General features: G+C 55.1%; 2 protein-coding genes across 6 annotated transcripts in view; one reads left to right on the top strand and one right to left on the bottom strand.

Annotated features, from left to right (window-relative positions):
* Positions 1-217: 217 nt before the first annotated feature.
* Positions 218-23073, bottom strand: SSC4D (scavenger receptor cysteine rich family member with 4 domains). The gene is made up of 11 exons (XM_061470732.1): positions 22548-23073; positions 8496-8531; positions 7450-7755; positions 5979-6050; positions 5342-5656; positions 4432-4512; positions 4089-4166; positions 3145-3456; positions 2377-2454; positions 1378-1711; positions 218-636 (listed from the first exon to the last, which is right to left on the bottom strand). The coding sequence occupies exons 1-10, from the start codon at positions 23071-23073 to the stop codon at positions 1395-1397; spliced, it is 2121 nt and encodes a 706-aa protein (XP_061326716.1). The 3' UTR covers positions 218-636; positions 1378-1394.
* The window catches only part of DTX2 (deltex E3 ubiquitin ligase 2), a 37134-nt gene continuing 34927 nt past the window's right edge, over positions 22560-24766 (top strand). For 4 of the 5 annotated variants that reach the window (XM_061470424.1, XM_061470423.1, XM_061470422.1 and 1 more), the window contains exon 1: positions 22827-22974. The gene's annotated coding sequence lies outside the window, so the exon portion shown is untranslated. Of the gene's footprint in view, positions 22658-22826; positions 22975-24766 lie in introns of those variants that run through there. The other variant, XM_061470420.1, reaches the window with a different exon arrangement.

Here is a 24766-nt window from a genome sequence, read left to right as displayed (position 1 = left end):
GTGTCCCTTTCCATGGCAGGGGTTGGAACTGGATGAGCTTTACTGTCCCATTCCATGATTCCATGACTCCATGACTCAGCACACTTTCAAAGGTCTTTTATTTATTCACAAAACAATCCCAAACACATATAAGAAAAATAATGGGGAAGAAAAAAGCCCCCAGAACAAGGCAGGGATGTGCACGATCTATTATTGACAAAAGCATCGCACAACCAGAGGAGCGAGCAGGGCAGAGGGAGCAGCTGGGACCCGCTCCCTGCCTCTGCATGAGCCACTCCCACCCTCACACCCCATCCATGGAATCAGGAAGGTCATTTTGTTGGTGTCCATCAGACATCACACGCAGCGATGGGGCTGCAGGATGGGTCCTTCCACCTGATCTGGGAGGGATAGAGCCCTTACCACAAAGGCGTGATGCTGGGGAAGGGACTGGGCTCAGCATCCTTGTGCTGGGAAGGGATTTAGGGTTTTCCCTGTGGATTTTCATCATAGGAAAATGAGGCAGAGACTGGCTGCGCTGAAGGGAAATCTCAGCAGAAGAAATAGGAGGTGGAATGGGCACGAGGGAGAAATACTGGGCAGCAGCAAAGCAGGATGGGGCTGCAGATGGTGCGAGATCCAGCCCCTGCATCACTGCTGCAAGGAAATTGGTGAGGATTTGGTATTTGTTCTGCCAAAAGGAGAACAAAAACCTGGTATTTGCATTGCTGGGGGTTGCAAAGCAAATTGCAGCACTGCAATGACTTCGTGCAGAGGCACTGGAATGTCCTGGTTTGGTTTCAGCCCCCTTTTTACATTGTCTGAGCATAATGTAATGTTGTTTTCACAGCTGAAAATCCATTTTCCTCATCTCTTCAATGAAATGGCTGAAACCAACCAGATTTCACACCAAAATGGATTTGTTTTCCCAAGGGGCAGCTTGGGGGGGGGGGGGGGGAGGGAAGATGCAGCCAGTGTTTTAGGAGCTGAGGAAACCTCATCTGGAGAGGGGCTCTTCATTAGGGACTGTAGGGATAGGACAAGGGGTGATGGGTTCAAACTGAAACAGGGGAAGTTCAGGTTGGGGATAAGGAGCAAGTTCTTCCCTGTGAGGGTGCTGAGGCGCTGGCACAGGGTGCCCAGAGAAGCTGTGGCTGCCCCATCCCTGGCAGTGTTCAAGGCCAGGCTGGATGGGGTTTGGAGCAAGCTGCTCTAGTGGAAGGTGTCTCTGCCCATGGCAGGTGTTGGAACTGGATGCTCTTAAGGCCCTTTCCAACCCAAACCATTCTGTGGCTTATAAAACCCAATCTTCACCCAGCTCTCCCCATCCTCAAAGAGTCCCCAGCCAGCATCCCCTTTGTGCGCATCACCACCTCCACCATCCCCATCCCCGCTCACCTCCGCGCTGCTCGCGCTCACCGGCTGCTGCAGGCAGCACCGGCATCCTCGGAGTGGTCGCAGTTGTGGACGTCCCAGCGGATGTGGGAGCAGCGCAGCAGCGAGGCCTCGTGCCCCTGGCACTTGAGGTTGTCGAGGAAGATGTACCCGGTGCCCTGCCCGTACCGCGCCTCGCCCCAGGCCGCCACGGCGCGGCCGCAGCCCAGCTGCCGGCACACGACCCCGGCGTCACGCAGGTCCCAGGCGTCGTCGCACACCGTGCCCCACTGCGACAGGAGGAACAGCTCCACGCGCCCCTCGCACCGGTGGCTGCCGTTCACCAGGCGCAGGGACCCTGTGGAGGGCAGGGGCTGAGGGATGAGGGGGACCCTGTCTGCGTTCACCATCACCACTGGGGCAGTGGTACCCGCTGGGATGGGTCTGCAGGAGTGATGGAGAATGGTCCAGTTGGTCCCAAGGCAAGAAGAGCCCTGGTCTCTGGATTGCCCTGCACTGCCTCTGCATAGGCAGGAGCACAAGGGGGTGAGCTGGGGCTGACCCACAATGCATCGAGGTGGATGTTCAAGTTGAATGAACAGACAATAATCTCTGTTCAGATCAGACCCGTTAGTCCATTCCCTCCTCTCCCCATCACGCTCCATCACCTCCTCCCCCATCAAGCTCCATCACCTCCTCTCCCCATCAAGCTCCATCACCTCCTCTCCCCATCAAGCTCCATCACCTTCTCTCCCCCTTAAGCTCCATCACTTACTCTCCCCACCATCACTTAGCAGTCCATCACCTGATGTCCATCACCTCCCCTGCCTGGACCATCCCTAGAGGCACCAGGAGAAGCCACAGCTTAATGGTCCCACCATTGTGTCTTTTCCCCCTCCCCTGGGCTGCTCAGTGTCAGTGCTTCAGGCTTCTCTGACCAAGCCACTTCAGTTTCCATCCTGTGCTGGTGCAGAGCATCCTCAGGGCTGGTACCGCATCCCCAGGTGATACCTCAATACCTACCATCCTTGGGACGAGTTGAGGTCAGCATGGTGGTTGTAGTGGTGGCTTCTTGGGAATGGTCTCCAGCATCATCAGGATCTGGTGCAGTGGAGAAGGGGTGGGAAAAGTGACACGGGATGACTTTGCCCCTGGTCAGGGCCCCACAGAAGCAGCATGGGGTGTCTGGGTATGGAGGCAGGGATGAGTGGAGTGGGATGGGCAGCCACCACGCTTCCAGGACACAAACAGAGAGCAGAGGTGGTACCCATGCTCCAGCCATCACTGGGCACCACAGCATCCAACCACTGCAGGCAGGAGGAGCCCCGTGTTCTGGGGCTCACATTCACCTAGAACCCCATTTTGCAAACCCTATTTCCCACAGCCAGCCTGAGCATCGGAGGGTGTAGGGAGGCCAAAATCCTCCCTGCACCCATTATCCCATTGAATTTCCATGCTACCAAGCAGACACCTGGATGGTTGCATCCATCCCACTTCTCCCACCCAGATGGCAAGGCATGAGCCATAGACTCGTAGAATGGTTTGGGTTAGAAGGGACCTTAAGCTCATCCAGTCCCAACCCCTGCAACGGGCAGGGACGCCTTCCACTAGAGCAGGCTGCTCCAAGCCCCGTCCGATGATGGAGCATTCACTTCTTTGTGCACCAGCGCCTCACCACCCTCACAGGGAAGAACTTCCTCACCTCCAGCCTAACCCCCCGTGTTCCTGACCCCATCCCCTTGTCCTCCCCCTGCATCCCAGCCGAGGAGCCCTCCTCCAGCATCCCCGCACCTTGGCAGATGACTCCGGCATCCTCGTGGTGCCCGCAGTTGTGCTGCCCCCAGCCGAGGTGGAAGCAGTCCTGGAGCCGCTCCTCGCCGCCTCCGCAGCCCACGTTGTCCAGCAGCACGGGCCCGCTGCCGTAGCCGAAGGAGCCGAGCACGGTGGCGGCGAGCGCGGGGCCGCAGCCCAGCTGCCTGCACACCACGGCCGCGTCCGGGAAGTCCCAGTCGTCGTCGCACACCGTGCCCCATGTCCCGCCGTGCCGCACCTCCACCCGCCCGCGGCAGCTCCCGTTGCCGCTCGACAGCCGCACGCCGGTGCCTTGCGGGGAACGGGGGGTCTGAGACGGGTGCCATCGGGTGTACGGGGTGATGGGGGGGGGGGGGGGTGTTATGGGGTGAGCCCTTGGGTTGTGGGGTAATCGGTGGGGATACGCGGGAGCAACACCCTGGGGGCATGGGGGGAGCCCTGGGGATGTGCGGGAGCCCTTGGGTGAGCCCTGGGGATGTGGGGTGAGGTAGCGGGGAGTGTGGGGTGAGGCCTGGGGATGAGGGGTGAGCTATGGGGAAATATAAGCAACCCCATGGGGAGATGGAGGGAGCCCTGGGGATGTGGGGGTGAGCCCTTAGAGGCATGGAATGAGCCCCTGGGAAGCATGGGGTGAGTCCTGGAAATGTGGGGTGAACCCCTGGGGAGCATGGGGTGAGCCCCCAAGGGGAGTCCCAGGAATGTGGGGTGACCCTGAGGAGAGGGGGTGACTCCCAAGGAGCCCGGGGTGAACACTGTGAGCATGGAGTGATCCCTGAAGATATGGGGTGAACCCTTGCAGGGCATGGGGTGAGCTCCCTGGGAGCATGGGGTGAGCCCTGGGATGCGAGGTGAGCCCCTGGGGATGCTGTGGGGATGCTCTGGACAAGGATGCTGTGCAGGACCAGCAGTGGCCGCGCACTCACTTTCCTGCTCGATGGTGAGGAGAGCGGTGGTGAGCACCTCGGTGGCCTCGGAGGGCTGGTCCCTGCTGTCTGTCACTGCTGGGACAAGCATGGGCACAGGAGGGTGCTGAGCAGGTCCAGACCCAGCACCTGCTGCCCCTCTGCTTGGTGCCAATGGCCTCTATCACCACGACAGCCCCATGGCAAGCTCCTGCCGTGGTCAGTGTCACCCCCCAGCTCACCTGCATGCAGCAGGACCCAGGGTGACTGTGCTGGGTCAAAGGAGGACATAGGAGACATGGTCGTCCCCCCCCAGCAAGCCCCCGGCTATGGCACAAGGATGAGCAGGGTGGCTCTCCCCTACCTGTGGCCGTGGCAGTGAACGTCTCCTCATAGTCCAGGGTCCCCGAGGTGGTGAAGGACGTGATGGTGGACGTGTCCAGCCCTGCGGTGACAAAGGGACAGAGGTGACACATGGGGAGAAGCTGCAAAGCCATGAACCTGCTGACTCCATGAGGCAGACCTGGAGTCTGGGTGCTCCGGGATGATGGGGATGGAGATGGACTGTGTCCATCGCCACATCCCTGCTGCCCATGTCCTGGAGATGGTGCTTCTCCCCCACCCAGCCCAAGTGCTGAGGTCCCACATGCAGCACTGAGGGGCCCCTTGCTTCTCCTTGGGGGTTTATCGGGTTTGATGGCTCTAAAGCTTGGTTCCCCCCTGCCCCGCTGTTTTAGGGCTGTGCACGGTGGTGCCATCGGCTCCGTGCCCATGGGATGGGGATGTTTAAGGAGGGAAGGACCAGCCTGATTTCTCCTTCATCAGCCCATTTGTCACTTAATAGTGGGAAAGGGAAAAGCACTGGCGTTTACTGCTCCCGTGACAACAAGGGAATTCAAGGGCATTATTGCCATTATAAGGGGTAATCAGCGGGGCAGGGCAGGAATACATCACTCAGGGAGGGAAGGGGAGGCCGCTGGTCCCGGTGCCCAGCTCCTTCCGGATGCTGGCGGCTTGTTTTCCAGCCAGCAGAGCAGGGAAATGGCAGCCCAGCAGACGCATTTCCATTGCAAACCACAGCTCGGGCTGTGTTCCAGGCTCCGGAGCACCGGGATGACTGCAGGTAAGGAGAAAGGATGCAAGGATGCTCCTGCACACAGCACCCGGATCCCTGCCTGACCTTGGGCATGTCAGCATCCATCTGAGGCCGTTTCCCCTTGGAGACAGCGACATCGCTGGATTTCCACCCTGACAGCGATGCTCTGCCCTGGTACCTGCACAGATGACCCCAGCATCCTCGTGGTGTCCGCAGTTATGGATGCCCCATCCGAGGCTGTAGCAGGCGGACAAGAAGGGCTCGCTGCCATCGCAGTTGACGTTGTCCAGCAGGATGAGCCCCGTGCCATAGCCGAAATAGGCATTGCTCTTGTAATCCAGGGCTTGGCCGCATCCCAGCTGCTTGCAGACCACGCTGGCATCGCTCAGGCCCCAGTCATCATCACACACGGTGCCCCAGCTCCCGCGGTAGAAGATCTCCACCCGGCCCTGGCAGGAGTCGGTCCCGCTCACCAGGCGGATGCTGCCGTCGCCTGCAGGGTGGGTAACAGGGTGAGAAGGACGTTCCCTTCCCCAGGGGGTCACCACACAGCGGTGCCACCGAGCCTGCATCCCGCACTGCCTGTGGTGAGAAACAGCGGGGAAGGGGGGATGCTTTGGGGCAGCACCACTGATGTGTACATCTGGGATAGGGTTTGCCCATGGCCAGCGTTAGGACAGGGTTCCTGGGGATCTGCCCCCTGGAGCCAGAGTGTTGGGGTGCTTCATGGAGGGGCAGTGGGTTATGGGGGCAGGAGGGAAGGTGATGGATGCTGCTCTCTCCCAGCCCCCTGTAAGTGAAGCCAAGCAGCTTACTTTCCCCATCCTGCACTGAGGCTGTGAGGGTCCTGCTTGTCGGTCCTTCGCTGGCTTGTGTGGGTGACAGCTCTGCAAAGGGAAGCAGAGAGGTGGCATCCATCCCACAGTGATCCATCCAGGAGCCCTGTGTGCTGCCTTTCCCTCCATGGACGTCAAGAGGGTTTGCACCAAACCAGCCTCAATGGGGAAAGAACGATGGGCTTGCAGCTGCACTGCCCTGCCCGGCGCTATCTGCCCCATGGTAGGTGCAGGAAGGTGGATGGATGGAGCCAGGACCTTGGCTGCTGGCACAGTGGGAAGCTGTGACATGGGGACCTGGACTAAACCATACAGCTACACTCAGCTGTGAGGAGTCAGCATCCCACCCATCATGGGATTTGGATCCGAAATCACGGCATATATATGTAAAAACCAGTAATACCTTGATTTTACCTCTCTTTCTTTTGCTAACAATGTTGGATCAAGCCATCGTGTCCCATCTCCTCATGGTGAGTTTATTGGGGTGCTCTGACAGGCAGCCACTCGCATGCCAAGGGTTGTGGGAAGCATCCTGGGAAGTGCTTCACCAACATGGAGAAGAGCTTCCTGACCCCATGCTTCCCTCTGGAACCACAACCAACAGAACCAAGCTGGCTCCTGAAAGCTTCTACACAGAGGAAGCATCTTTCCTGGGGTCTGGTGCTTGGGTGGACTCCTGCATCTCCTCTCAGGAGAGGAGCATCTCCAGGTCTCCATCGCCCACCAAGCTACAAACACGCAAGGGCTCAAGCTGCTCCTCTGCCCTCAGACCCATCTCCTCCTTCTCCAATCCTTCCCCCTCCTGTCTCCAGCAGTGCCTTGGTGCAGGGCTCCTGCTCAGTTCACAGCTTCCTCTCTCTGGTTGCCAGCCCAGCATCCCAGCCCTTTCCAAGCCTGCGGGATGCAGGGATGCACTGAGCAGTTGCAGCTGTGGCTGAGCTCCAGGTCTGCACATCCTCACGTTTGCCTGTCATTGATGTGTGGCTGCTGAGCAAACCCTACGTAACTGCAGGAGGAACACGTTGGGTCTATAGGGGTGGGCATGGAGCTGTTCCACTTTCTCTTGCCAACGCTTTCCACCGCTTTTCTCACCTTTAGGAACATTTCCTACTGAAAAGCTCGGCAATTTAAAGCAAGACAAGACAAAAGGGGGGAAGCGCAGTCGGGCAGCGGCTGACTCAGAGGCAGGAATGTGGGTCGGCATGTGCTCTTTCCCCAGGGATCCTGCTGGAGAGTCCCTGAGCTGGGAGTGACGGGGAGCACAGAACAGGCTGGTCACCTTATGGAGCACCAGCGTGCTGAGCTGGGAGGTGACCTGGATGGAGGACAAGGGTGGAGGAAGGATGCAGAGGAGGTTTGGCTGACCCATGGTATAAGACACAGCTTTTGGGCTCCCCCAGGGCAACTGCACCTCTGCTCTCCTTGCCCCCAAGGAACCAAACCTCGTTACCATTGCATACGACAGCCACATCCTCATAGTGGTAGCAGTTGTGGATGCCCCATCCATGGCTCCAGCACTCGCTCAAGGCCACCTCCCGGCCCTTGCAGTCCACGTTGTCCAGGAAGATGGGTCCGCTCCCTTGGCCGAAGGCCATGGCAGGAGGGAGGGTGATGGCGTGGCCACAGCCCAGCTGGCGACACACAACGTTGGCATCCACGAGGTCCCAGTCGTCATCGCACACCGTCCCCCAGGAGCCATTGTAGAAGATCTCCACTCGGCCCTGGCACCGGCTGGGCCCGTTGGAGAGGCGGATCTCTGCAAGGATGGGCACAAAGGAGGTGCCATGAGGAGGACGTGAGCCCTATTGGCCCCAAATCTCTGCTCCTCACATGAGCTGGTGGCCCTTTGCTGTAGCACGAGGCAGCTGTTGGCTTGGTGCTACCCAATGGCTGATCATGGGCTTCTCAGACATGAAGACTCAGAGCATCTCAATACATACATGAGAGGCACCATCATCCCATCATCTTGTCTACTAATGGCCTGGGTAATAATCCAATGGGAGAAGAATCCCACCCTCTTGCCTACTAACAGGCTGGGCAATAACCCAGTGGGAGAAGAGGGAAGTGGACATGTGATGGTGACGAGTGACAAGATGCAATTAGCACATTTTCATTAGCTTCAATGGACCAACCAGGCCTGGTCCTACGTGGGAGCTGGTGGGATGGAGATGATCTCTCAAGCCGTGCGTGTATAAGCACCTCTGGCTGGCCACATCCAGGGAATTATTTGCTTGGGCACAACAAATGGCATAGGGAGTCAGAAGGAGGTGGCAAAATTCCCCTCTTGAGATAATACGTGGAATAGGGATAATAAGGAAACTCTAATTCCTTTTTGTAAAAGGTGTTCAGCTCTTTTTTGCCACTTTTTGTTCCAAACCAATATGCCAAAGGTTCCAAACCTTTCTGAAATCCACCAAACCCCATTTTTAACCAAACCCCACACTTTTGAACTACAAAACTTCCTGGAGAAGAATGGCTTGAAGACAAGGATCTCACCTGGGAATGGCAGCAGTGCGGGCTCCGAGCTGGTGCCTGCAAGGGAGAAGGAAAGGGATCAGATCTCCGCAGCATCCTTGCAGTGGGGATGGATGCAGCTCGGAGGCTGACAGCAGCAGGGATGCAGGGCACGGCGGGTGCCTGTCCCCTTGTTGACACCCTTTGGGGTGCCGATGACACCAAGCTCCAAGAGAAGAGGTGCATGGCAGAGGGAGCAGAGGGGAGCATGGACCACAGACATGGGATCCCAGCCTGGCTGGGAACCAGAGCCTGGGTGATGCTGCCAAGGGCTTAGCAAGGGTTTGCTGCAGAGACATCCTCCTGCAGCCGGGAAGGAGCAGAGCAAGGTGGGAGAGGAGGGATTCCTCCGTGGTTATCCCATTAAACAAAACTGGCTTCATGCAAACCCAGGGGATTGCTGCTGGTCTCCTGCACGCTGGTGTAACCCAGGGCTGTCGGAACATCAGGATGAGGTCTCTCGATCGCAGCTGGCTCTGGAAGGGCAGCTCCATGTCTGCTGCACACAGACAGACCCCTGGTGATTTCTGCCTCGGGGCTCAGCTTCCCAGCCACAGGAGAAGCAGCTGCCTTGGGGCTTTCATTCCTATTTAATTCTCAGCCCAGCGTGAACAAGCAGCATCTGGAGGGAGCTGAAAGCCTGCAGGATGCATCCCCATCCCCATCAGCTGGGCTTAAATAGGGGCTCTGAAAGTGCTCTGCCAACAGCCCCACACCCAGGGGTACGGATGCTGCCCATGGGCAGATCCAAAGCTCCCCCAGCAACCCACTCCCCACACCAGGCTGGCCCCTCTCCCATAGGTTGGGTGCTACACGGGCACAAACCCCCTCTCAGCCCCAGTGATGTGGGGTCCCCCTTGGATGCTGCACACACGAGGCACCGAGGTCTCCAGCTTGTGCAGGGGCTCATGGCAAGGGTGCCCTGGGGGACAGTGGATGGGGACGGGTGTTTGGACCTTGTGGATGCCCCTGTCATTGCCCCATAGGGTGCCTCAGGGGTTTACAAGCCTCAGGATGCTGGAAGGCAGCACAGACCAACTCCTGCATCCAGAGCGCCTCGGGATGAGACTCCGGCTGCACAGATGGATGACAGCGTTCAAGTTAAATCCCTCCACACCAATTATAGCACCCAAGGGGTGATCAACACCTGGGGTGGCTCCATGGCCTCTTTTCCTACCCCTGGCTTGGAGCAGCCCTGTCCTGCTTCACGCTCAGCCCACGAGCAATGACAGGAAGGTCGATCCCTCCTGCTCCGGAGGAGGATGTCACCACCATGAGAAGCAATGTGATGGTCCAGTGGATGAACCCACCTCCCTTCTGCCTTGCTTAGGACGTTGCCTGGGAGACTATGAAGTCAGCTGCAAAACAGGGTTGTCAAAGAAAGACCTGGAAGCCCCCGGAGAAATGGGAGTAAGGCAACTGGCTGCTGTAGCTATGACTTAGCACCCAGGAGTGAGGGCTAGGAGCCAGATGCCACCCATAGCTGGACCCAGGCAGGCTGGAGAGCGATGCTGTGATGCCAAGAGAGAAGTAGGGATTAAACAGGAGACCAAGGGAACAAAGGGGCTCAATGAGGGAGAGGATGATGAAGGACACAGCAGCCCCATGGGCTGGGTAACAGGAGAGAGGTAACTCAGATCCCCCCTGCACGGGAATGTGGTTTTTTAGGAAGAGCTTTTGCTCCTGGTTTGTATTGGTTTTTAGCACTGAGTCCACTCCAGTGCAGAGGAAGCAGTGGAGGAAAGGACACTGTTAAATATTCAATATTCATCTCCCTTTAAGTCAAAATCAAAGCTCTGAAATACTCATTTGAGAGCATCCTCCAGCAAAGTCACAAGAGACCGGGAGAAGATGTGCCTGTTATGTCTGCAGCAGTGATGGATGAGGGGAAAACAGGGGGTTCTGAGAGGACAGGGAGCCCTCCGCATTCCTCTGATCCAGCTGCACAAGGCTAAAAGGAAAGGGGAAACCATCTCAAGTAAACACCATCCCATTCATATTGCTAAATATAACCACCACATGCAGGAACAAATCCCCCTCCGTTAGTGATTTACCAGCTTCCCGGCTGGCTTTGTCTTGTGGGGCCCTGCTGAGGCCCGGCTGTAATTACACTGATGGAGTCACACCAGGATAATTACCGTGTTCCAACACTGGAATGGCTTTTCCCAATTCCAGCCTGGAAGGACAGCGCCTGCCGGGAGTGATTGGGATCAGCATCCTCAGGGGATGGATGCTCAGCAGGATGCCCTTGCTGCACTTGGCATCACGCATAAGTCATGGTGGGACATAAGAGCTGGACTTGCTCCTTCCACCCCTGTGCACACTGTTGGGGACATCATGGTATTCCTGCTCCATGAGGAAAATCTCCTCCTGCAAAGCCAGGAGGGAGGTGGTGGGTACCTAAAGCTACCTATCCCACCGCAGCATGCAGAGGCTCACCAGTGGGGCTGAGGAAGAGGAGGAGAAGGAGCAGTGTGGCTGGCATCAGCATCCCAATGTCCAGCACCCCTGTGCCATGCCGGGTGACCGGACATGGACCGTGTCTCATCGCTGCGCCGCGGTCCTCCTGCAGATGGGTATCGAGAGGAGGATGTCCCTGAAACATGAAGATGGCAGTGTTAGCGGTGATGGACAGCAGAGCCTGTGCCCCATCAAGGGCCATGCAGGCCCCACAAAGCCCCTCCTCATCACTTACTGAAGCAGTGAAGGAGTGACAGGAAAAACAACTCAGGTTGGATTGATTGAGAGGAAGAGAGAGGTTTTGAACGTCAGGATGAAGCTGCAAGGCCACATCCATCCATGAGGCAAAACTGGGAGCAAGGAGAGAGCCTTAGGCTGCTGTACTGGCTGAAGGATGGACCTCAGATCCTTGATGTTACCAGCAAACCCCATAGCACATATATACCGTATACCCCATGCCACATGTGGGTAAACTGAGTCACACACTGAATCCAGGCTGAACTGTGAAGGAGCTCCCCATCCCATCCCAGCCTGGACACAGCCATGGCCAACCCTCTGCTTTGTCTTGGCTCCGCTGGTGCTCTTCAGCATCCCAAGGGAAAAAGCAGGGAAAGGCATTTATATGGGAAGACAGAAACCTCTGGGGTCTGACAGGAGAACCTCATTCACCTGGGGGATGTGAAATCTGCAGGGACAAGATAGGAAGCAAACAGGGGAACGTCAGGCAGAAAACGAGGAAGAGATTAAATAAGATGCCATTTCCCCTTCATTCACTGCTCCCTTCAGGAATCACTGATGCACTCCTAGCTCGGTTTCAGTCTGGGGAGCAGGATGGGGCTGATCCTGCTTTCCGTTACCCCTCTGGGACCGGGACCAGCATCCCAGCGGTCCCAGCATCCCGCTGTCAGCAGCCCTGGGACGGCAGCGTGTGCTGGTGGAGTAGTGCCATCGTGAGGATGCTTTCACACGCTGGCTCTGAAGCCAGGCTGCAAGTCTCAGCTAAGCAGAGCCCTCCTTTAGTCCCTCCAGCCAACACACGGCACATTGGAATGGGTTGTGCACCGGCTGCTGCTGCTTGAAGCATCTACTGATGGTGAGAAACTTGGGGAAGGACCTTGGTATCTGATGTATTGGTGACCAAAAGGCATCCCTGTGGATGTAAAGCATCCCTCTAGCAGCCTTTTGCTGCTCCTGGTTTTCCAATGCAGTGGGAAGAGCTCCCATCAAGACCATAGGCTGGGTGTGATGCAAGCTTCCGGAGCGAGCCTTTGGCTTTGTTGTCTGCACCAGTGGGAGATGACAGCAGCCCAGTGCTGGAGGTGCGGGATGCAGCCATGTGGATGGGGTACATCCCTATTCCACCTCCCTGCTCTCACCGCTCGGCTCGGAGGACACCCGCCAGCAGACAGGCAGCTCCGCGATGGGCATGAAAACCAATCCACTCCCTAAGGTGATGCTTTCAATGCTCCATTCATCCCTCTGCCGCTCCGAATAATGTCGCCTTTTGTCCCCCGCGGGGCAGGGCTGACAGACGGCCCCGCTGCTGCCCTGCCCCGGCCAAACCCTCGCATCGTGTCCTGCCTGCAGGGACGTTGTCATCCAGGGCCATTCTTGTGCCGGAGCCAGCACGTTCCTGCTCCCTGGCACGGGGCATTAACCACTGCGGTGCTGAGCCATGGCTGACCCCAGGCAGGTAAAACCCGACCTTCCCTTCTCTTTTGTGTCTGCTTCTCCATCCTCACCCCAACGCTCGGCTGCAAACTGAACCCCCTTTCCTTGCACAGCATCCTTAAGGATGCTTAGAGATGAAAAGCTGCTTTTAAGCCTTAATAAGCCATTGTAGCAAAGCACAGCATCCCTTTTAAAGGGCTGGTAAACGTGAGCTTCTGAAAGTGCCTTCCAACAAGGGTCTTTCAAGCTGTTAGGTAAAGCAAACCCCAACCATGCATCTGATGGAAGAAGCACCAACACCCACATCAGCCCCAACCCCACACTGACCACAGTGCCTGATGCAAAACTTACAGGGTAGGGCACAGAAAGTCCCTGATTTCACCCCAAATAACACCCACACTGTGCCTAAATCCCAGCTAGGACACGAGACCCCTCAGGTCCTTTGGTCCCCTTTGGTCCCCATGGCCATAGCTGACAGACCCCCTTGCTCTTGAGCTGTCACTCTTCAACTATCCAACTGTAAGAACTGAGTCTTTCAGCAGCCCTGTCATACCATGACTTGTAATTACCATGCTGACCCATGAAAAAGCATCATAAATCCACATACCTGTTTGGTATTGCCTTCCCAGTATAGCAATGGGTGTACTGAATCCCAGAAATCACTGTTCTCTTTCGAAGTACGGGAAAAAGCTGGCGAGTTAGTTAAAAACCTGAACAAATGATTGTTGAAATGAATATTCCCGGGAAAAGGTGATGGGGATGAGGCAGGAATTATTTTTTTCTTTAGGCGAGGTCTTGTTTAGTAAATTAACTAAAAATAGTTAAAAATGAAGATAAAAAGCATCTCATCCATCAAGTGAACAGCTCCAGCCCGTCATCTCTTTGCATCTTTGGGGTTGCTGCCGGCTGGGTTGCAGCTCTAGGGCAGGACGGCAGCCCTGCATCCCATCCTGGGGCAGAGCACCCCGAAAGCAAGGGAGGAAGAGAGGGAGGAGGAGGGGGAAGAAGAAGAGGAAGGGGAAGGAGAGAGGGAAGACCTCTAAGGAGACATGGCGAGGAGGGAATGGCTCGGGTTTCAGGAAGGCAGGCAGGGACACATCCCGAAATTGGGAGCTGGCAGAGCCTGGGTTACACTTCAGGGGAAGGGAGAAGCTGCTCCACAGGGCTTGGGCTTTGCAGCTCCTTCCCACCTCCCTCCTGAATGCCCACCTGGAGAGGGAGCCAGCAATAACGCCCTGTCTGGGAACTGCCGTTGGTACCTGAGCCAGCATCGGGATGCAGCGGGAGGGGATGCTCCCAACCTCCTGCTCATGGGACCTGGGCACTGCTTGTGGGAGTCCTGCTCCTCTTGCATTCCAGTCTTCCCAGCCTGTTCCTGGGCAAGAAACTGCCTTCAGAGACTCTTTTTCTACCGAGGATACTTCCTGCCCAGGCATCCGAGGCTGGGAGACCTTCCCTGTCCTTTCCATCTCATACCTCAGGGCTGGAAACCTTTCCCATCCACCTCCATCACCTCATCTGCTACACCTTCACGTTGTCTCCTTCATCTCCCAACCAGGACATCTCTCTATTTTAAAAGCAGGTGTGTGTTTAACCATTTTTAACCATTATGGGCTTTTAACCATTTTAACTACCATTGCAAGTAAAAGCCTTGTTGTGTGAGACTCCAGGCTCTCAGCAGCCTGGAAAGCAATGGATAAAGGACCCCCAAATACGCTGGGTTTCCCAGTCTTGTGGATTCTTAAGTTCCCCAGCAACTTTAGGAGTAGAATACTTGTATTAGAGTCAAAATACTTCTGGCTTTGAGCATGTTGATCTTACGATCAACAGGATCCCTGCCCTTGCTTTCCTGGAGGCAGCAGTTGCTCTTGCTGCTGGATTGTTCATTTCCTTCTACACAAAGCCCAGACCCTTAAATGCCCTTAAAAGCTTCGTGTTCTCACTCAGTACAAAGCAGGCTCCGGCTATGCCAAGTACATGGTTGCCCATCTGCCATCGCTTTCTTGTAGGGATTCAGTAATTAGCAATTAGGCTTTTACTTCCCATTTCCTTCAGCAGCAAAGCTCTCATTAGCCAGCTCCCAAACGCGAGTTTCAAAGGTGCCTTTTAAGTCTGTTTTGCCTAAACTTTGACAAAGTCTCTGCCATCCTGGTTCGCTGCCAGCGCCTGCAGGCTGGAGATCACCAACTCCAGCATCAATCCACATCCAGGCTTGGAACACCAGGAGGAAAACCCTCCCTAAATGCAAATGTGCATGGGTAAGGTCGGCAGCACAAAGATGCTCTCCATGATTTCCTGGTCCATTTAAGCAGCATCTTGGATGTTTTCCATGTCTGCATCATTACTGTGTGTGTTTGGAGTGGCTTGGCAGCATCAGGCTATGGGCTTACACTGCAGAGCAAACACAGCCAGCCTTATTCAAGGCACAGCCACAACATAGGAAAGGCTAATTATAAGATTCCACAGGGCAGCAAGGCTGGCCAGGGAAAAAAAGCTCTTTTTGTCCTTCTTGATGGCCCTGCTGCATAGTGACCCAAGGACATCGGTGATGCTCGCAGGAGATGGGTCCTGGAGGGGTCAGGGCTCAGCAGGACCATTCCCATGTCCACTCAGCATCTGCCATGTGCCATGAGCAGCATCTGTCCTGGCTTCCTGCAGCAGTGGGGTGGATGGAATCTACAGCAGCAGCCACCAGATCTCTTTTCTGGCAGCATCTTGGTCTTGGATGGAAGATGGGGAAAATGAGCATAAAACAGAGCCATAATAGTAACAATAATAGTAATAATAGTAATAACAATAACAATAATTAAATAATAATAATAATAGGCTTTCCTTTTCGATTAGCTGGGCGAATGCAGAAAGGAAAGACAATCTCATTTGCATGTCCTACACCATTGCCAAGAAACATGTTGGTGATTTATAAGAAGGGCCTGGTGCAATATAAAAAGCCATAAGCTAAAGCAAAAGGCATCTTCTTGCTGGCAGGAGGAAAGAACAGGGCTGAGCTGCTCCTCAGGACACCAGTTGCTGTTGTCAGCCCTTAGCTGGCTTACAATGAGTGTCAGGTTTACCCAACTGGTTGCTGCACTAAATCACGGCGTGTTTATGGGTTTCCTTCCCACTGTCATGGTGTTTTGGGGAAGATGGGCATGAAAGCAGGATGGAGCTTTCACTCCTGTCATGCCAGTCTCTGATGGGACCCTGCAATGTGGGGTCTCTCACACCCCAAAACCACACGGTTCTTCTTAGGAGAAGGGAAAGATGTAAGAGCAGCACAAGAGCATTTTGGTTCCCTGTCGTGGCGTTGAGCCCTGCCTGGGTCCTCGCACACTCTGTGCTCTTTGGAGACCCAGGTGATAACTGTGATGGGTTTTCTGTTAGTGCTGAAGGAAGGGCAGCCCCGGAGAGGCTCAGCACCGGGCTGCAGCATGCTGGAGCTCCGAGAGAGGTACCCATCCCCTCCCGGACAACATCCCCTTTGTTCCTCCTGGTAAGCTGCTTCCTGACCAACGTGCTGCAGCAACCACCCCAGCCAGGGGAGAGCCAGCAGCCCAAGGACACGGTGCTGACAGGCAGCTTTCCACAGGGCAGCCGACCTGTGCCACAGGTCTGGGATGGCATCCAGAGCTGTGGAGGAGCAGGCATGGACCATAAGGGTGGAATGAAGGGGTGGGAAGCAGGGAGCTGGGTCCCCTCGGTCACCCTGATCAATCACAGCAAAGGCACTCGCTGTGGACCACCAGCTTTAGGGTATGCCTGTAGTTCCCCCCTCCCCTTTTCCTGTGTCCCCTCTGATGTCATTCCCATTGACATGGGTGCTGAGGCACTGGAATGGGTTGCCCAGGGAGGCTGTGAATGCTCCATCCCTGGCAGTGTTCAAGGCCAGGTTGGACAGAGCCTTGGGTGACATGGTTTAGTGTGAGGTGTCCCTGCCCATGGCAGGGGGGTTGGAACTGGATGATCTTAAGGTCCTTTCCAGCCCTAACTATTCTATGATCCTATGACATTCTCATGTCATTCTGGGGTGAGCACCGTGCTCCAGGCAGCAGATCCTATGGGACAACAGCTCCTTATATGCGACATGTCCATTAGGAGCAGAACGTGCTGCTTTCCCTGCCTGTGTCTTCAAGCATTGGGAAACACAGACAACCGGCTTCTGCTGTGGTAGCTGGGACTGCTGCAGCCACAGCCTAAGTGCTGTTAAACAACGCTGATCGGGAAGTGGTGACCCCCATGGGGACAGACAGGCTGACACGACAGACGGGGCGGACATCGCTGCCTGCCTGGGATGGAGATGCCGTGTCCGAGCCTGGCGCTTGGAATGACAGAACGGTTTGTGCTGGAAGGGGCCTATGAAGACCCACGTATTCCAGGAGGATGCAGCAAGGCTCCGGCGGGATGAGCGCGTCCTGCGCTGCGCTGGGCTCAGTGTGCACTAGGTGGCACGCATTTTCAGGAAGAAAGAAACGCTGGAGGCAGCTGGGAGAGGAGCCGGGATCGGGCAGAGCGGTACCAGGGTGTGCGACGGGAGAAGGGGAACGGCTTGAACCAGCCAGAGGGGAGATTGAGGTGGGATTTTAGGGACAAGTTCTTCCCTGTGAGGGTGCTGAGGCGCTGGCACAGGGTGCCCAGAGGAGCTGTGGCTGCCCCATCCCTGGCAGTGTTCAAGGCCAGGTTGGACACAGGGGCTTGGAGCAAGCTGCTCTAGTGGAAGGGGTCCCTGCCTGTGGCAGGGGTTGGAGCTGGATGAGCTTTAAGGTCCCTTCCAACACGAACCATGATTCCATGATTCCCCTGGAGAAGGCAGGCAGGGGGGCAGGGAGAGCTGAGCACCTCCCACCAGGGACCGGGTTCTTGTCCCCTTCAGCAGATAAATCCTGGGTGTCACAGGGCAAGGTCACTGAGTCAGAGCACGATGCTGTAACAGATCCCACCTCTGCTTTATCTAATCAGTGCCTGGCAGGGACAGGCAGCAGCTGCTGCAGAAGAAAATGAAACCAAATTCCACTGATTATCCTGTGCCTGCAGAGGAATTCCCTCCTAGTTCCTGTCACTTTGGGTTTGTCTGCTTGGGGAAATCGATCTGGAATCAAGAGGGCTGTGAATGCAGAGTGCTGCAGCAACCCCAGCATAGCTGGGACAGACAGTTCTGTTCTCTAGAGCACAAGGCTAAGCCTGGCAATTTAAGAGAGCCTCAAGCATCAGAGTTTATATACATTAGCCTAGGACCTTGACTCAAAACCACATGAGATGGAGGAATGAATCCCACTGCCTTCCAGCCTCACTGCAAGGAAAGGGATGGAAGAAGACAAATATTTGGCTGGTTTTCCCAGTGTGGAGATGGCTCAGGCCTAAGAGATGGTCCCATGGTGGAGGACTTCCTGCCTTGCAGACTGATTTGGGAAGCATGCAGAAAGTATGTGCTTGTGGGAAATAAGGGATCCAGGTGATGAAAAACCCTCAAGGACCATGTTAAACACTGTGGATCATTAGGGATCTTATCAAGTGTATTTACAGGCAGTCAGGACTATGAGATCTACATCCCTGTACATAGCAAATGGGATCCTTAGGTTCTGAGTGAGGTTCACCTGCTGGGATGAGATACCTGAGCATCAGCTGTGCCTCAGAGCCTTCCGTGTACCCTGATGCACGAGTCCTACCAGACCAGCTCATGAATCCCTGCTCAAAAATGAGGAATAAAATAGGACAATAATAAGAAGAAAAGAAATCCAATGCATTTCCACAGCTTCCCACAGCTCAGGCACCACCTGGCTGGATTATCCCCATCATACAGCCCTTCTCTTCTCCCAGTAACTACACCAAGTGCACCTCTGCTCTTCCACAACCCCATAGACACCCTGTAACACCCTTCAGACCTGCAGCATCATCCAAAGCCCTCGCCCAGCTTCTCTCATCAGCCAGGACCCCTTGCTCCTCGCTTGCAGCATCTCTTCATTACTCATGTAGCTCTGCCAGGCTCCATGTGATCTTCACCACCCTCCCTGCAACCTTTCCCTGTTCAGTACCAGAGGATATTTAACAGCTTTGTATCAGAGGATATACAGCTCCATAAAGTGCACCTATCTGTCTTTCAGGCTTGTGTGTCTCAAGGTAGGAAGGAAAACAACCCTTCACATTGCTCTTTAGGTTCTAATTACAGCCACAGGAGACAGGAATTCTGAGCGCCTGAGTGGTGGATGTGAAACTTACTGCTTTAACAGAGGCATCACGAGCAGGCTATCAATCACGTTTGGCAGTTATTAGTACGTTGTGAGGAGCTTGAACTCAAGGATGTGACAGTCTCATCCATCCTGGAACAGAGAAATCCATGGGCATTTGCATCTGAGGGTGAACTCACAGCTCCAGAGGACTGTTACTGCAGCTGCAGTGGTTGTGTTCTCAGTGCTATGTATTTTCTGTAAGCAGAGACCCTTTATAAGCTCTGTAAAGGTAAGTCCTGTGTATTTAACCCAGGAAGCAGAGTTTTATGATATCCCTCCATGCCTGTGGTGTAAGGTGGTTCTAGATGGCATTTGTGCTATAATTACTGAGTCCAGGCATAATGTACTTGGGTTTCAAATCACATCATGGGTGGATCAGTGCTGCTGGGTGTAAAGTCCAGGGAAGTTAAAGCTGTTTGATAAGGACTGGTGAATGCTTCCTGGCTTCAAGATGTCTTGGTGGTGAGTTCTGCTGTGAAGGGAGAAGCAAAAAACCCAGGTGGGGCCTGCCCTACGTCTAACACAGTGTTAGGAAGCAGTCCATCATCAGCAATGGGGCAACAGCACAAGAGGGAAGTGGAGCTGTTTGGGTCCAGAGGAGGCCATGGTGATGCTGCGAGGGCTGGAGCATCTCTGCTCTGGAGCCAGGCTGAGAGAGCTGGGCTGGGTCAGCCTGGAGAAGAGAAGGCTCCTGAAGGGGAGACCTGAGAGCAGCTCCAGTGCCTAAAGGGGCTTCAGGAAAGCTGGAGAGGAGCTTGGGACAAGGGATGTAGGGACAGGCCAAGGGGAATGGCTTTAACCTGCCAGAGGGGAGACTGAGCTGAGCTCTTAGGCAGAAGCTCTTCCCTGGGAGGGTGCTGAGGCACTGGCACAGGGTGCCCAGAGAAGCTGTGGCTGCCCCATCCCTGGCAGTGCTCAAGGCCAGGTTGGACACAGGGGCTTGGAGCAAGCTGCTCTAGTGGAAGGTGTCCCTGCCTGTGGCAGGGGTTGGAGCTGGGTGAGCTTTAAGGTCCCTTCCAACCCAACCCAGTCTGGAATTCCATGATTCCATGTTAATGTGAGCTCTATACAAAGGGGTCTGATCCCGATGCAGGTGCAAGGACGCGCTGCTCCATTGTCAGAGTATCTGCTGCACTCACACATTGTGTTTCACAACCCTCATCCCATGCTCAAACAAGGAACACAACAGTCACCTCCGGGGGTTGTTTCTGTTTTACATGAATGCGAATTAAACCAAAAATAGCCGTCCTCAAGGCCGTGCTGAGCAGCTGATCCATCGGTCATGGCGCCGGGTGCTCGCATCCACCTTCGTTGGGATGAGTCAGTGGCTCGAAAACAGCTCCCACAGACACAGCCAGAAGCATTAAGCTTCAGTAGAAGCTGCAGCTCTAATGAGACACCGGTGTGACGGGCTCTGCTGAGCTATGGGATAGAGGGAATGACATTGGAAGCGTCTCCAATGTGTCTCTGAAAGGAGCCAGTGATGGAGCGCGGAGCCAAGGTACTGCAGGAGGAGCCCCCGGTGCAGGTGTGTGAGGGCAGGGCTGGTGTGCAAGGGGCACATTCAGTGTTACACACTCAGTGTTACACACTCAGTGTCACACTCATGCACGCCCAGCATCACACTCACGCACGGTACCGCACACACCACATCATACACCCCATATCGCATACACACCCATCATCACACTCACGGTGCCACACTCACACTGTCACTGTCACGCACACACTCACAGTGTCACACACACATGAGACCAAGCCATTAGGCCCTAGCTGAAATAACCTTACTTTTTAGCATGAGTATGATTTAGCACCTAAACGTGGATGCTCCCTCGACACGGGGCCCCTCTGAGGGTGGGAACCTGCCCTTCTGATGAGGCTTGATAAACAGTGCATCAGAATTAGGGCCTGTAGATGCCTTGCATCTGCTTCTGGGAATTGCTTCTAATCAGGGACATCCCTCCTGGTGAGAAAGGATAACAACTGAACAAAGAACTGAGCACGTAGCCCACAGGTATTAGCAGTTGAAGGTAGAAGGTAACTAATAGCCTGTCATTGTAGCCCTACCCCAAGTGTGCAGTAGGACAGGGGGAGTACAGATACATAACTTACCCAAATGGATCTGTGGCTGCTTCAGATAAAATTATATCAAGATGAAGATGCAAAGTATAAAACCCCTGGAATTTACTGTGCTTTGGAGATGTGGATGGAGGTTTGAACCCCCGAGTGCTCCCAGTGCTAGTGAATAGGTCTGTGCTTTACAGTGCATACTGTGAAGTGATTTCTTTGAATCACACACACAGTCACATGGTGTCACTGCCGCTGTCACTCACACACACACACACACTCACAATCACACGGTGTTGCTCCTGCTGTCACTTACACACACACTTACACACACAGTCACACACTCACAGTCACACATATAACACACACAGTCACAGTCACACTCATGGTGTCACTGCCGCTGTCATGCTCACACTCTCTCACACACACAGTCACACAACACACACACTCACTGTCACAGTCACACTCATGGTGTCGTTCCAGCTGTCACAGTCACACTCACACACAGTCACACTCACTGTCACACACTCACAGTCACACTCACGGTGACGCTCCTGCTGTCATCACACACACACTCACAGTCACACACACAGTTACACACTCACAGTCACACTCATGGTGTCGCTCCTGCTGTCACTTACACAGTCACACATACACACACACAGAGAGTCACACATACACAGAGTCACAAATACACACAGAGTCACACACATAGTCACTCACAGTCACACACACAGAGTCACTCACAATCACACTCACGGTGTCGCTCCCACTGTCACTCACACAGAGTCACAAACAGTCACTCACAGTCACACACACACAGTCACTCACAGTCACACGGTGTCGCTGCCGCTGTCACACAGTCACACACAGTCATTCACAGTCACACACACAACACACACAGTCACTCACAGTCACACACGCGCACACACAGTCACACACACACAGAGTCACAGTCACACCCACAGTCAGTCACAGTCACAAACACACAACACATACAACACACACAGTCACACATACAACACACACACACTCACACACACACTCACAGTCACACACAGTCACACACAGTCACACACAGTGTCACACACACAGTGTCACACACACAGTCACACACACAGTCACACACACAGTCACACACACACACAGTCACACACACAGTCACTCACACACACACAGAGTCACACACAGAGTCACACACACACTCTCACACACTCACAGACACACACAGTCACACACACACTCTCACACACTCACAGTCACACACAGTCACACACACACAGAGTCACACACACACACTCTCACACACTCACAGTCACACAGTCACACACACACAGTCACACACACACACAGTCACAGTCACACACACACACAGTCTCACACACACAGAGTCACACACACAGAGTCACACACTCACAGTCACACACACACAGTCACACACTCACAGTCACACACTCACAGTCACACACAGTCACACACACACAGTCACACACACACACAGTCACACACTCACAGTCACACACACACAGTCACACACACACAGTCACACACACACACACAGCCACGCACACACAGTCACAGTCACACTCCCGGTGTCGCTCCCGCTGTCACTCACTCCCATCCCGCCCCAGTCCCGCCCCGGTCCTGCCGGGCGCATGCGCGGTTCCTGCCGCCGCCACGGGCCGGGAAGCGCCGGTTCGCGGAGCAGCCGCCGGCGGGACTCGGGTGAGGGGCGCCGGGCGCGGGGCGGGCAGCGCGGGGCGGGCGGGCCCTTCCGCTTCCCCTTCCCCGTTAGCGGCCTCACCGGGGCCTGTCACAGCCGGGAGCGACCGGTCCCGACGCGCGGCGGCCCCGGGCCCAGCCTGGTGCTGCTCGGAGCGGGGCCTGCGGTTCCCCTCGCGGCCGGGCCGGTGCTGCCGGACAAACGGCTCCGGTCGCGGCTCCCCTTGGCCGGGCCCGTCCCGTCCCGTCCCGCAGCCCGGCTGGAGCCGGAGCCGGCCCGGCCGCGCCAGGTTTACGCCCCACAGCCCAGCGCTGTCCCCGTAAGTCAACAGAGCTCCGGTGGCCAGGAGCCCTCCGGAGGCGGCGGGATGCGGGCTGGGTCGGCCCTGTGTGCGGGTGTACCTGCCGCGGCTCTCCATTCCTGCCCTCTGCTTTACTGAGAGGCGAGCGCTTTGTTCTGCTTCAGTCTTTATTTTCCCGTCCAAAGGGAGCTCTCTTGACGCTTGTTTTGAATGGAAGGAGTCCAGGTTTGGAGCTGTTGGGCTTTATCTTCTGCTCTTTTGGCTGTCAACCCAGCCGAGGGTCGGTGGAGCCTGAAGAAGGCAGGAGTGATGGATCTGCGTGGTTGGAGTTACTCCTGTAACCTCCTCACTGGTGCTCCTGGGTTGCTCTAGCTGTGTGCTGATGGTGTTGGGTGCTCGTGTATGGGAAGATGTGTTTAGATGCGAGGTACCCGGCAGCAGCTTTGGACCCTGTTGCCACTGTTGGACCCTGTTACTGTGTTCACAGCTCTGGTTGTGCAGGGCCCAGAGGTGCAGATGGGACGATGCAGGGAGTTTAGGAGCGCTCGGGCTGGGTGGTTTGGTTTAAGGGAGGCACAGGGTACCTGTAGTGCTGCTCCGGTCATGCCCCCTGCACAAGGTCATGGGCTTGTTACAGCCCTGCTGCTTCCCTGTGCTTTATCTGCATTCCTAATCCATGTGTAATCCTTTTGCACGGGCTCTTTGTAGCCCTCCTGATCCTGTCTCTTATGCTGTGTTAGTGGCACTTGACAAATCCCCCCTGGGCACTCTCAGTTCTAAGCTGAGTGCTAAGAAGTTTGTGTCACCAAGCTGGTGATTTGTGTTTCCTTAACGCAGCTCCTGAGGCCTTTTCTTGTTGGGGTACAAGCTAGCACATTGCTGAAGCGCTGGTCACAGCTTCAGTTCAGGCACTGGAAAAGGCTTTCATTCCGGCCTGCCCCTTCCCAGCTTTCTCACCACCATTGGCTGGAGCTTGAGGAGCAGGGAGGTAATCTGCTGGGAAACACAACTGAAACGCACCCAGTTCCTTTCCTGTCCAAGTCCCTGATTTGAGCCATGTGGGTAAAGGCTGCAGAGATTGTCCTGGGGTGCAAAATACACCCAAACCGGTCCAAATACAAATCCCAAATTCCCTCCTAAGTGGAGGGCATTTGGCTGGAATATTGAAGGTTGCACTTCAAGGTGTCAGGGGTTTGTTTTCATTTGGAGCAAGGTAGCCCATAGGATTTCTAATTGGAGCCAGGACTGTTTGCTGAATAAACACTTTCAGTGGTTGGGATGACTTGGAGCTTTTCAAGGGATTTTTAAAGCTCAAGGTGAAGTGTTATAGTCCATGGGATTTTAGGAAAGACATGTAGTTACCCTCCCTGGGACACTAATCTGCCAAGGATAGAGCCAGTGTGAAGAGCTGGTGCAGCTGAGCTACTGGTAGCATCCCAAACGCAGTGCTGGTCAAGTGGGATGTGTAACACATCTCTATACAGCTCTGTGACACACGTGGCAGCCCAAGGGAAAGCTGTTTGAGCAGCTCTGGGATTGAGTTCCTCAGCTCTTAATACTTGTGTACTGCTGGATTCATGAAATGGGGAAAGGAACTGCAACTTCAGGCCTCTTCTTGTTTGCCTTAACTCAGGAGCTCGTGTAATTCTGGCGTACTGAAGCTCTCCCGCATTCCTCGCTTCCCAATCCGTGCAAACAGCTGCTGGCTCGAGCACGGAGAACTGGCAGGAGGCTGAAATCCTCCCCTCGCTCCTTTGGAGCAGCATTCCCAGCTCAGGAAATGCTTTTCCACTCTGATGGGGAAGTGAAT

The sequence above is a fragment of the Pezoporus flaviventris genome, unplaced genomic scaffold (genome assembly GCF_033815535.1).
Source record: "Pezoporus flaviventris isolate CSIRO_AGI_PZ_B2104156 unplaced genomic scaffold, CSIRO_AGI_Pfla_v1 ptg000063l, whole genome shotgun sequence".
NCBI lineage: Eukaryota > Metazoa > Chordata > Aves > Psittaciformes > Psittacidae > Pezoporus > Pezoporus flaviventris.
This window is presented reverse-complemented; position numbering and strand designations above follow the sequence as displayed.